Below are 13706 nucleotides of genomic sequence, written 5' to 3'. Positions count from 1 at the left end.
GTAGACCCACTGAATCGAACAGCCGTGCTGTAACAGGTTGACTAGTTTCAGTAGGCCTGCTCTGAGCAGGACTTAGATGAAAACAACCCAGCAAGCTGGGACAAGATGGACGGCTGGTTTGATCCAGCCAGCATCTTCTTGTGCTATGTAACCCGCATCTCTGTCCCAAAGTGCTTCCAGCAGGTGGGACGGGATGGAGAGCAGCAACTGTCTGCTGACATCAGGGTCTTAAAGGGACCGGTAGTGTCTCCAGGCAAGCACCTGGGAAGGAGAAAGGAAGCCACAGAAAGGCCGTAGCTCAATGGGAGGGTGTCTGCTCTGCATGCAGAAGGTCCCGGGTTCAAGCCCCGGCATAGGGCTGGGAATATTCCATGTCTGAAGCCCGGAGAGCCACTGCCAGTCAGTGTCAACAATACTGAGCTCAATCACGAACCAATGGCTGGGTGTAAGGCAGATTCCTATGGACCTACAATCCCGAGCAATTTATTTTGTGAAGCACGCCCAATGAATTGTGACCCTTGATGTCCGCACATTTTGTCCTGTGGGGAAATAGCAGCTTGAGGGGGTTGTTATATTATATTTGGGGAAACAGCATGTTTGTGAGGCAAGAGGAAGGAGAAACCCGCAACAAAAGTGCTCTTGTTCCAAAATCTTATTGGGGGAGGGGAAGGGAATATGTCTGCTGCTAGTCTTTATAAAAAGTGTGGTGGATCCTGACCATGGATTTTGCCTCTAGTTGCACCCCAAGCTAAGAGCTGTTTGGCTTTCCCAGTTTGAGAGGTGCCCGTAGAGCAGGGATGGGGAACCTGTGGCACTCCAAATGTTGTTGGACACCAAATCCCAGCTGCCCCAGCTTGGCCAATGGTCAAGGATGATGGGTGTTGTAGTCCAGCGACATCTGGAAGGCCACCGGTTTCCCCTTTCTGCCTCAGGTCCTTCTTTTTCCATCCCTCAATATAGCAGTGGATTGCTCCATTCCTGTTTGGCTAGAGTATTCAGAAAAGCTGATCCCGCAGGCTGTGGAAATGAAGAGATTTGTAAATGTTCCCGACAGACCTTTGAAACCAAACTTATGAAGATGTTGTGTTTTAAGATCCTAAGGAGATTCTTTTCAAATTTATGGTGAAATTTTTCCCAGTGGATCCGGGCCATCTGAGAGAAGAGCTGACAAGGTATGGGTTGTTGTTTTTTCACACTGCCTGTTCTTTGGCTTGCTTGTTTTTGCTGTTGTTTCATTCAGAAATCACTTCCTTGTGAGTGTTCTGAGTCCAGGTTTCATGAAATGCTTTAAATAACTCAACATCTTTAGCTCAAGAGTATTCTTCTTTTTCTCCTGTGTAAATGGTAAAAACACTGTCTAAATCTGCCATCGCCAATATGGTGCCCTCCAGACTCACAGCAGCCTCAGCCTGATCTCAATAAAACGTAACTGCCTTGTTCATTTTTTTTTTTTACTACACTTTGGTATTGTTGCATTTGAGACAATTATGTTATCTTATAGTTATTGTTGTTATTTTATTACATTTTTATCTCACCTTTCCTCCAAGTTGCTCAAGGCTTCATGACTGGGTGAGGATTTGAACCTTGGTCTCCTAGGTTCTATTCCAGCACTCTAACCACTATACCACATTGGCTTCTATCACTGCTACTGCTATCTTCAGGACACTAGGAACTGCTTGTGTAAACGAGGTTTCTGGTGGACTATGCCCATTCTATCCCAACTGCTGTCACAATTTTATTTAAAATGTGCTTTGCTCCCAGTGGACATGTGCATCATTAAAACAGAGAAACCTGGTAAATGATGTAATAGAAATCAACAGAGGACTAGGAATGCAGTGACCCAAACCCCTACACAGGAGGAGGACCTCATATGTATCCGTTACTGTAAAGTGAGAGGTCCAGAAATTGGTACTAGGCGTCGGATTCAGCATCCTGCAGGAATCTTCACTTTCATTTAAAGAAAAACCCAAGTTTCTAGCCCTTCAGGTGGTAAAGATAGGATTGAAAGTGTTTACAAAGAGTGATGAAACTGCAGAAGCTGGATGGGAAGGGCAAGGGGTTAAGCCGGATGCCGAGACCAGTCGTCTCGAGGTGAGGCTTCAGGGCCTCACCCTTCTGCATGCCTGGCAAAAGCAGATAAACCTATTCACAATAAGCACATTTATACCAATGTATGTAAGATGGGTGCTTTATTTGGGAATCCTGCTTTTTACCTTGCTTGTGAAACTAAGGCAAACTAATCAACTTAGACCATCTTGCACTTATTCTGGAAGGCCTGTACACTGATCCCCATTAGGGTTCTGCTGATCTGGTCTTGCTCAGCTTCATTTCTACAGAATCAAGAGGATTAGGAAGAAGAATAAATAATATAATAATAATAAATTTTATTTCTAGGCCGCCTATCTGGCCGCACAAGCAGCCACTCTAGGCGGCGTACAAGATCAAGTAAAATGCAACATACAAACTACATAACAACCCAAGAACTACAATATAAAACGAAACCGAACCCACCCATAGCTAAAACCAATGGCACCCAAAAGAAAACAAAACAAAAGACAAAACCCCAGGCCACCTCAGCCAGCCGGCTTATGTATCCCTCCCAAGAGGGACAGGTGATGGGAATCAGTCACAGCTGGCTGGGTACCTGGGACCTGGTCCTGCAGGAGGCACGTCTGCCAGGCAGCAGTCCCACTGGGAAGGGTGGTGGAGGTGGTGTTCCAACAGCAGCAGCAACAGCAGGCTCTCCTTCCCTGGGTGGCGATGTTCTCCTTCTTCCTGCAGGCACTGGGTCTCCCAGGCCACCTCAGCCAGCCGGCTTATGTATCCCTCCCAAGAGGGACAGGTGATGGAAATTAGTCACAGCTGGCTGGGTGCCTGGGACCTGGTCCTGCAGGAGGCACGTCTGCCAGGCAGCAGTCCCACTGGGAAGGGTGGTGGAGGTGGTGTTCCAGCAGCAGCAGCAACAGCAGGCTCTCCCTCCCTGGGTGGCGATGTTCTCCTTCTTCCTGCAGGCACTGGGTCTCCCAGGCCAGCTCAGCCAGCCGGCTTCTGTATCCCTCCCAAGAGGGACAGGTGATGGGAATCAGTCACAGCTGGCTGGGTACCTGGGACCTGGTCCTGATCTTGGGACAGGGCCACAGCTCAGCGATAGGGCACTTGCTCTGCAGGCAGACAGTCACAGATGAAGTTCTCAGCATCTCCAGACAGGCCTGGAGACGCCTGTCTTGAAAACCTGGAGAGCTATTGCCAGTCATTGGGTTGTATCTAATACTAGTTCTGTTCAGAGCAGACCCATTGAAATGAATAGAGATAACTAACATTGGTCCATTAATTTCAACGGGTCGACTCTGAGTAGGACTTGCACTGGATACAACCCAATGTATTATTATAATTTATTTATTAGATTTATTCATTGCTTGTTACCTGAAGGTCTCCAACCTATTTTGTTAAAAACAAAAGTAATAAATATATTATACAATGAAAACAAATAAAACAATAACACACACACACAGCCACAGGAAGCTCTGGCAGCACACACACACACAAGAACATCATCTTGGTCTATCAGATACCTGGGGGAAAATGTAAGTCCTTACCAGGCACTGAAAAGATGTCAATGAAGGCGCCAGGTGGATCTCAGTGGGGAGTGCATTCCACACAGGGCCCTCTCCCTTATGGACAACACTGAGCTCAACACTGGTCTGTCTCAGTACAGGCAAGTTCTGATGTACTAATGTTGTGTGGAATTTCATGAACACAAAATGATGCACACTAAATCACAGAATTTATGTTAATCAACAACACTAGTTGGCTAACGTGGACGGGTACATGCATATTTGTGTGTTGCACCATATGCCCGAAGGTCTGCTGTTACCCCTACATCTCCTGTGGGAGGGGGAGGATTTTGGGAGGGACTTCTTAGCAGTGATGCCTTTGAAATGTTTTTTAGATATATGTTCACTCTCCAAATCAAGAAGGACTTGTCCTGTGGAAGACTCCCCTGCAGCGATAACAGTTCAGCCCTGATGGTATCGCACCTTTTGCAGTGTACGTACAGCGTCGCCCAGGAGGCCCATTGGAATTCTGCACAAGGTTGGCTAGATGCAACATTCCTGCAGGGCTCCTGTGCCTGCACAGGTTGAGGAGATGTCAGCCGTTCAGTTTTTCTCAGCGTTGCAAGGAAAGCTGAACTTGTCCAACCCCCCCCCCATTCACTATTAGAGGTAAAGGCATTGTCGGCTTTTGCATTTGGACAGCCTGTTCTGCATATAGGATTAGCCCATCTCGCCCGCAGCCACAGGGGTCTTTCAGTGAGGGCCCTGCTCTGAATTCCATTTGTGTGGTCTGTGGAGTCCATTAGGACATTTGCTCCTCTCCCTGAGCCACCATTACGGCTTGGTTCAGTTCACATTTTAATATGCAACTCCTAGTTCACATCTCCTGAAAAAATACATGAACTGGAATGCTGTTATCCTTCAAAATTTGCACTTCTCTGAATTTTTCAGTGCAATTCTCCAACCAAATAATGTATATATTATGGGGAAGTGTGCATTAAAATGCATATATTAATATAAAATAACATATTAGGGGAAACTGCTTACAAAATGTGTATATCAAGGGAAATTATATAACAAAATGTGTATATCAGGTTAAATTTGCATTAAAACATTGATGAGTTTTCATGAGGACTTTAAAATAAACTTTGCAAACTGGTGTGGAAATGCAAAGAACTGAATTTTTCCAGTGGAAAAATTAGAAACTGAAACTGACAGATGTGTCCATCCATAACCACCATTTTGCTAATGGTCCCACCCATAGATACTGTTTCTCTCTTGGCTGTGGTTGGTGGATTTCAAGGTTTTATTAAAAATAAAAATAAAATTGTTCCAGGAAGCCTACAAATGCCCACTCCTGACTCCGGGTCTTCCAAAGAGATTCTTAGTTTGTGTGGTTTCATCTTGCAGCTGCGCTGGGGGATTTTCATGAAGAAATTGATCAAAAGCACCTGGAAACGCACAAATATTTATTAAACCAAGAGTATTTGGCAAACAAGATCATGCATTTCCACAAGAAACATGTGTAAGTGTTTTTGCCACTTGCCACTTTCTGCTTTATTGGTACAGAATCTGGAAGCAGTACTGTGGCTGTTCTGTTCTGCAGTCTGAAAAATAATAATCAAAAGTTCTGTGCATAGAAAATCTGGATTTTACAACTTGTACAAATTAAGCAAATGGATTATATTGGGCGATGAAGCTTCAGTTGTGCTCCCCACCCCCCAAAACCACTAAAAATTTTATTCACCCATCCCCAACTGTCTAAAATCACAGCAAGCATTATTTGTGTACCTTCATAAGTTTTATGTACAGTCATAAGAACTAGAAACTTGGTTTTTTTAAAAACTGAGATTCTCAGGAAGGTGCATGGTGCATCCTACCCTATTCTGTGGTTTCTCGGTATTTCTGCAGGTTCACAGCCCTGCTAATCAATTATTTTTGCCTTATCAACTCAGCTATATTAAATGTTATTTCATAATGTGGTGGTGATGGTGATTGCTGTGGTTGTTACATTTATATCCCACCTTTTCCCCAAGATGCGCAGGGTGACATACATTTATCCTCAGTAAAACTCTGTGAGGTAGGTTAGTCTGAGAGAAGCTGACTGGCCCAAGGTCACCATGTGAGCTTCACAGCCCAAATGAGGATTTGAATGCAGGTCTCATCAGTCCAGATCTAACACTCTAACCACTACACTACACTGATCCTCTTGGTTAGGCGAAGCACCCCACACATCTGGATTGTGGGGGATCAGAAGTATGGGAACGATCCCCTGGAAGAGCCTAAAATTGATGGGGGTGCTGAAATAATCCTCTTTTCTTTCTAGAGGCAACACCCCTGCTGAATCAGATGTGCACCTCTTGGACATCGCTAGGACATTAGAGATGTATGGCATCAGACCCCATGCAGCCAGCGATGGGGAAGGGACCCAGATCAATTTGGCCGTCACTCACATGGGAGTCCTGGTTTTGAGGGTATAGAGAAAAACTTCTTCTGACAACACCTCAGGAAGTAAATGTAAAGTTGCTGCTATGATGTATACTTGCTGCCTTTGACCGCATCCACTGCAGACCTCCTTGGGGATGCTAAGGCACTGGTTTTCTGTGATCCGCTGGAAACAGAATCGAAACACAGATTCTACGCAGCACTTCAGAGGCTGCATTCAGACAGCAGTTTACTCCAGTTTTACAACAGTTCCTTACCTGATAATTTCTCATTTTATTTTATCTTTCGTGTGACATAAAAGCCTCTTCTGGAAATCTAGCAGAATCGAGCGGAAATTTAGCTCTCCTTTCTGTGTTGGGTGCCTCCAGAAAAAATCTTGTTGCAACCCCATTAACCCAGAAAGTCGCTGGAGTAAAGTGACAAAATTTGGGGAGGTATGCTGGCATACAGTTCTTTCCTGCCATTTTCATGGGGGAACCGAAGTGCGCATGCGCAGAAAGGATGGGGAAGTTGTGTCATGTCCAGTGACATTGTTGTGTCACATCACGCTCACTGATGTGAATGAAATTTAGCGCAACATTGCAATATGTTGGTCAAAAAGCCACAGTGCCCTAATGCAACAAGAACTGCAGTGTGACAGGAATGTTAGAAATTGGGATAGAAACACTACCGTTATCACTAAAACTAATACAATAACCCCCATGTCTGAATGCAGCCATATAGTGATATTTTTTTTTATTCTCCAGTGTCCTCTGTGGCTCAAACCCTAGTCCCATTCAACTAAGGTCCTTTACAATGTTAATCAAAAGCTTCCTGCCCATTGTGATGCTTCCTGATGAACACAGGGGGAGGGAAATTAGTGGGGAATCTGAGATAGGTTGCTTCAGCTTCTCATTGCTTTTGGCTCAGTCCTCCTGCAGTTGCTGTCTAGAGGAAGAGCCAGCCTGTTTCTCGAGCGCCCTTTGATGTGGGCGTCTCCAATTCTGTCTTCCCCTGGTAAACCAAAATGCTGCAATGTCAGAACTTGGTGTTACACGGTAGCTAGACATCTCTTGACCATATAATCTTCTGCCAAAAATAGCCACCTAATTTCAGGGCAATTACATGGTACTGGGACTCCATGACATATTTGCAGAGCAATCACATACTTTGGTTGGTGTTTGCAGTGTGATGTGGGCGCTACAAGTCCTAGACGGCCACACCTCCAACTGGGGAAGAAGCCAGGAAATAGACGAAAATCACAACGATTTGCCCAGTGTTAAACATCAGCAGAGATCAGAGTTTTCTCAAGCTCTGGAAAACAAAACCCTCCCAGGTCGAGACGAAATGGCACACAGCATGGAAAAGAAATAATTCCCTCTGTTGATGTTCAGGCTCGAGTGAAGATGCATGTGTAGCCAGAATAGCACCATTCATGGATAAGAAGGAGGGGTCAGCATGCTTGGGATGCCCTTTTCAAAAGCAGCGAGGCCTGAAGTCTGGGGAGCTGCCCTTTCAATATCCCATAATTTATTTATTTATTATTTGATTTATATCCCGCCCTTCCTCCCGGCAGGAGCCCAGGGAGGCAAACAAAGGCACTAAAAACTTTCAATCATCATAAAAACAACCTTTAAAACACATTAAATCAAAAACATCTTTAAAGAAGTTTCTTAAAAAAGCTTTCAAAATATCTTCTCAGATTAAAAACATTTTAAAAAAGAAGGTTTAAGAACATATTAAAAAGCAATTCCAACACAGACGTAGACTACATTGCATAGGATACACTGCATACCCCACATGCTGCATTGAGGGAATTCTGGGAAATTAAAATGGCAGTTCCAAGCTGCCCAGCAGATTGTTGTTGCTGCCACCACCACCTCAGCTCTCCAGAGCCCACCAGGGACCCCCCTCAAACCTGGAGCTGGCTCTGATCATACAACAGCCCAAATATCCCATTAAATGGTTTGTATTCGACATAGCGCTAAGCCAGTGCTACTGAACTACTTTCTGCTTGCACAACGGAACTCCTTCCCTCCTCCCCCTAAACCAACCCTTCGCAGCAGATTTGGGGAGGGTATGGAGCACTTGCGGGAAGGGGAGGGGGAAAGTCCTATTGCGGTAGCGGTAATCTTGGTGCTGATGGGGCAGGTTAGTTGAATACCACCCCATAGTAGGACTAGGTCTAATGGTTTTAAGTTGCAGGAGCGTAGATTCAGATTGGACATTAGAAGGAACTTCTTGACAGTAAGGGCAGTTCGGCAATGGAACCGACTGCCTAGGGAGGTGGTGGGATCCCCTTCGCTGGATGTCTTCAGGCAGAGGCTGGACAGCTATCTGCGGGAGATGCTCTAGCTGTGGATTTCCTGCTGTGAGCAGGGGGTTGGACTCGATGGCCTACAAGGCCCCTTCCAACTCTATGATTCTATGATCCTCCTCATTATTATTCAGCAAAGCAATATGATGTTTTTATGGTACGTTTGGAATTGGGACGTTATAACGATGCCTTACGCTCTTTATCCGTTGCTGGAGGCAGTTTGCCCCTGAATTCCAGCTGCTGGAATCGCAGCAAGGGAGAGTGCTCTTGCACTCAGGTCCTGCTTGTGGGCTTCCCATTGGGGCATCTGGTTGGCCCCTGTGAGAACCAGAGGATGGACTAGATGTGCCCCCTTTGGCTCTTTTTATTTTCTAATGTAATAAATAATGTATGTTTGCAGGTTAATATTCCAAACAGTCTTGGGAGTAACGGAAACAAAACCTGTAAGAGACGCAGTCATTTGGGATGATTTCTGCGTTACTGTGACCCTGTTTTTTTGCTTCCTGGTAATCCAAGGGTTTTCATTTTTCACTACCGAACACTGCAGAGTGAGCTGTTCCCCACGACAATGGCAGCCCTGTCCGGGCATCCTAGCTCACCATGCCTTCCTTTTGTGTAACTTACACAGCATGCTTGCCTCTTTCTCTGCAGGGGAATACAAAGATCAACACCTTCAACTGGTCCAAAATCCGCAAGCTGAGTTTCAAACGGAAGCATTTCCTGATCAAACTCCACGCGAACATGTCGGTAAGAACGATGTTGCTTCCTTCCTTCATGCCGTTTTGTAGCAAAGTCGGCTTAAAGCACAACTGGGTTATCCCGACGCATTTGCCTCCAAAGCCCTCCACGGTCTGCGCGACATCGCAGCTGGCACTACAGCTAAGCAGCAGAATCTGCTAAAGGTGGGCTTCCCTACACAGCTGTCCTTGCAGCCTGGCCTTGGAAGGAAGAATGGGCAGGTATATTGGGATGTGTGTCTTCGTGCTAGGCCACGCTTTCTCCAGGCAGCCATTAATGCAGGCAATTTGGCACAACACTGGATGTCCAGTGACAACATGCATACCGGACGTTCGGTGCGACCAAGAGACAGAATCTCCAAAATGCCGTTCCAGCATTTCTCCAGTTGGCTTGCCTAATCATGTCTGCAGCAACCACTTTCTGTAAGGCCGTGCACTCGTAGTACATGTAAAGCACTATGATACCGCTTTAAGTAGTCATGGCTTCCCCCAAAGAATCCTGGGACCTGTAGTCTGTTAAGGGTGCTGAGAGTTGTTAGGAGACCCCCTCTTCCCCTCGCAGGTTCAAATCCCTGCTCAGCCAGCTATTCAAAAACACCTTTCCTCCAAGGAGCTCAAGGTGGTGTAGGTGGGTCTTCCCCTTCACAGTCATAACAACCCTGAGAGGTAGGTTAGGCTGAGAAACAGTAGCTGAGTGAAGATTTGGACCCTGTTCTCCCAGGCCCTACTCCAACCCTCTAACCATTGCACCACACTGACAGACTGACAGGGCTAACTTCCCACTATGAACCTCTCTCCCTCTCCCCTCCCTCTCAGGCCTTGCGCAAGGATACCCTGGAGTTCACCATGGCCGACCGAGACTCGTGTAAGGCCTTCTGGAAGACCTGCGTGGAGTACCACACTTTCTTCCGACTCTCTGAGGAGCCAAAGTCAAAGCCCAAACCCTTTCTGTGCAGCAAGGGCTCGAGCTTCCGATACAGGTAAGACAGCCCCTGCCCCCATCAGCCAATGGGGACTAATTCAATAAAGGAGGAGTGGGGAACTCTGGCCAGTGGGCTGAGGTGCCTCTCTCTGGCCCCCAGAGCTCTCCCTGGGCCATGCCCCTCCCCAGGCCACACCCCCTCTCTCCAAGACATACCCCTCACCGGCCTTCCTTCGTGCCCCCCTCAGGCCCCTTTGACTGGCCAGAATGTGCTCCTGGCTTGAAGCACCTTGCATGCCTGGGTGGAGTGTGTGTGGTAGCCTCTGATGTTTATGTAGCTGGAAAGTAGCCTACCACACAAAGAGTCACGCCTGTTGCCCCACTCACTTTTTGCCTCTGGGCCTGCCCACTACTGCCACGTGGCCCTTGGGAGGTTAGCCATGAGGCTACGTGGCCCTTGGCCTGAAAAGGGTTACTCATCCTTGTGCTAAAGGATTCTGTGCAGGCTTGTTTGAAGCAGGCTGGCTCCCTCAGGGGTGATCTGTAGTGGGCTGTTCCAAATTTTCCTCATCTGTTCTCTGTCCTGCTAAATTCCCTCTTCCATTTTCCATGGAAGGCTATTGCAATGGTATTGCCAGGATGAGAGACCTCCAAAGGAGCCATAGACTGGCGTTCTTTCCTTTCACTCCCTCTGCAACTCTCGCTTCTCTCTGTGCATGAGTAGTTTGTGTGGCCAATTTTGTGATGATCCCTAAGTGTTCTTCAGGAAGCATTTGGGCAGGGATTGCGCTGTACACAAACTGGCCTCTCCCTGGACATGGCTATTCCTCTCACAGAATGATTCATGTTATTGCAGCAATGAGGAAAGATGCTCCAAGATCTTAGATGTGGTACACCAGCTGAAAGCCTAGTTTGCAGAGCCTCTGCAGAAGGCCGGCCCTACCATTAGGCAGAGTGAAATGGCCAACATGAACTGTTGGATTTTGCAGCACTGTTAAAAGGCAGCAAATTGTCTGTGAGGGACTTTATTTTCGGATGGCTGCTGTTTGGATTTTCTGTCTCTGGCACTAAAAACCATCTTAGATCAGAGGCCCCCAAATTGTGGTCCAACAGTGGTCCACGAGCTTCATTCAGGTGGTCCGTGGCAGGTCTTGGAATAGCAGTGGGCACAGAGTGAACAGCAGGCACAGTGGCTGCCCCATTGTTTTCAGAACTGGGCGGTCTGTCCAGAAGGTGAGCGGGACAGGCCAGAAGTGACGGAGGAAGGAGGCACTTGAAAGGCACTTGAGAGGATTAGCAACAAAGTTAATGGGAGGCTAAAATTAAGAAGCTTAAACTTGATTCAGCAAAAATCGCACAACTAGCACAGTGCATGGCTATTGCTACAACAGGCAGAAAAAGTATTAAGCAGTCTGCTAAGACCTTGGGCAGTTTTCAAGTGGTCCATGGGGAGAAAAGTTTGGGAACCCCTGTCTTAGATCATCTTTGATTCCGAGCATCCCCTAGAGCCACTCAGGGAGATCTAGACATTTCTGAAATAAATCCCATATCCGAGAAGATACTGTTGGCTCTACTGGACCATCAGCCTGTTCACTAATAAATCTAATAAAATCAAACCAAACTCTTGTGAAATTGTCTCTCTTCCTTATATGAAACAGTTGACGGAGAGTTAATAAGGAAGTTAAACCAAGCTCCCTGAAATGATCCTGTAACGGCAAAGTGGGAAAATATTGGAAATTAACAAATATGTAATAGACTTAATGTACAGTATAAATGTATGGCCCAATTCAACACCGGAATTTAAGGAACTGATGTGTGAAAATGTAATGTTGAATTCTGAAAAGTTTTTCTTTTTTTTCTTGGTTGACTTTTTATGAGTTTGTAATGTCTTGGTAAATTAATAAAAAAAAATGGAACAGATCCCCTAAATAAAATTGGCTGTGTTGGACATCTTTATGTGCCAGCCACCTTACTCTGTTTTGGCTTGATCTGGACACCCACTCAGGCTGTCCAGGACATTTCTCAAACGAAGCCTTTGGCACAACTCCCCAGATCGTAACTCAGTCTAAGTACGCGGAACTGAAACAAATGCAAATTCTGTCCCTTTGTTTATCCCACCTCTGTTTCCCTCCCTTTGGGGCCCCTGCCCTCTATATGGAGTAGAGCCCCTGTGCACATCGGGGGTGCTACCCGAGCAATGCAAATGATAATCCCATCTACCTTGTTTATTATAGACGCAGGTTGTGCTGCATGTAGTGCAGAGCTTGGAAAAGTTACTTTTTTTGAACTACAACTCCCATCAGCTCCAGCCAACATGGCCACTGGATTGGGCTGATGGGAGTTGTAGTTCAAAAAAAGTCACTTTTCCAAGCTCTGGTGTAGTGTAAATGTGGGTGACAGTCGTCTGGGGAGAGAGTGCCAGAACTGTGTTCATGTATTTCTTGTCCTTAAAATGGCAGTGGAAGAACCCAGCGGCAGCTGCTGGAACATGCAACGAAAGGGAAGCTGAAGAGCCTGCCATTTGAGAGGTAAGATCTCTCCACAACAAAACTCCCGCCTGCTTTCCTGGGCTCTGCTTGCAGCCCTCCCTTCAGATAAAAGCCTGACAGTGAAGTTCTCAAGAGCAGAGTTGTCTGAAATGAAATTGCTAGAAGGAATTAAATTAACAAAGCTTGCCGGAGACAAGCTTAGTTTTATCTGAGGTGAAGAGCTGTCCTACACCACTGAAGCATTGTTATTATTATTGTCGTTGTTGTTGTTAACAATAACATTTATATGCTGCCCTTCCTCCCAGTAGGAGCCCAGGGCGGCAAACAAAAACACGAATAACACTCTAAAACATCTTAAAAACAAACTTTCAAATATATTAAAAGAAGACATCTTTGAAAATCTTAAAACAAAACATATTTAAAAAAGCTTTAAAAAGCAATTCCAACACAGACGCAGACTGGGATAAGATTTTTACTTAAAAGGCTTGTTAAAAGAGGAAGGTCTTCAGTAGGTGCCGAAAAGATAACAGAGATGGCGCCTGTCTAATATTTAAGGGGAGGGGATTCCAAAGGATAGGTGCCGCTACAATATAGGTCCGCTTCCTATGTTGTGCGGAACAGACTTCCTGATGAGATGGTATCTGCAGGAGGCCTGCACTTGCAGAGCATAATGATCGACTGGGTATATAAGGTGCTAGACAGCTAGCTAGAAAGCACTACCTATCTAAACTACAGTGTGCGGTGTTGAACAAGCCTGCACCAGAGCAACTGTTGATGATAGGCTGGAGCACTGGGCTGAAAACAACATAATGAAATTTAACAGGGATAAGTGTAAGTTCTACACCTAGGAAAAAGAAAGCAAATGTACAGTTATAAGATGGGGGTTACTTGGCTCAGTGATACTACATGCGAGAAGGATCTTGGAATTGTTGTTGATCATAAGCTGAATATGAGCCAACAGCTTGATGTGGCTGCAAAAAAGGCAAATGCTATTTTAGGCTGCATTAACAGAAATATCATTTCCAAACCAGATAAAGTACTAGTTCCCCTCTATTAGGCACTGGTTAGGCCTCATCTTGAGTACTGTGTCCAGTCCTGGACACCACACATTAAGAAGGATGCAGACAAACTGGAATAGGTTCAGAGAAGGGCAACGAGGATGATCAGGGGACTGGAAACAAAGCCCTATGAGGAGAGATTGAAAGAACTGGGCATGTTTAGCCCTGAGAAGAGAAGACTGAGGGGAGATAGGATAGCACTCTT

General features: G+C 45.9%; 1 protein-coding gene across 3 annotated transcripts in view; it reads left to right on the top strand.

Annotated features, from left to right (window-relative positions):
* FRMD7 (FERM domain containing 7) overlaps nt 1-13706 on the top strand; it is a 40364-nt gene that overhangs the window by 21869 nt on the left and 4789 nt on the right. For 2 of the 3 annotated variants that reach the window (XM_061598536.1, XM_061598534.1), the window contains 7 exons: nt 961-1172; nt 3950-4047; nt 4965-5079; nt 5881-6028; nt 8947-9042; nt 9849-10012; nt 12414-12482. In XM_061598536.1, coding sequence (XP_061454520.1) covers nt 1120-1172; nt 3950-4047; nt 4965-5079; nt 5881-6028; nt 8947-9042; nt 9849-10012; nt 12414-12482 — 743 coding nt within the window. In that variant the 5' untranslated portion in view covers nt 961-1119. The remainder of the gene's footprint in view (nt 1-960; nt 1173-3949; nt 4048-4964; nt 5080-5880; nt 6029-8946; nt 9043-9848; nt 10013-12413; nt 12483-13706) is intronic. The other variant, XM_061598533.1, reaches the window with a different exon arrangement.

This window comes from Rhineura floridana, chromosome 16, assembly GCF_030035675.1.
Source record: "Rhineura floridana isolate rRhiFlo1 chromosome 16, rRhiFlo1.hap2, whole genome shotgun sequence".
Classification (NCBI taxonomy): domain Eukaryota; kingdom Metazoa; phylum Chordata; class Lepidosauria; order Squamata; family Rhineuridae; genus Rhineura; species Rhineura floridana.
The sequence above is the reverse complement of the archived record's forward strand: the minus strand, read 5'-3'. Positions and strand labels throughout refer to the sequence as shown.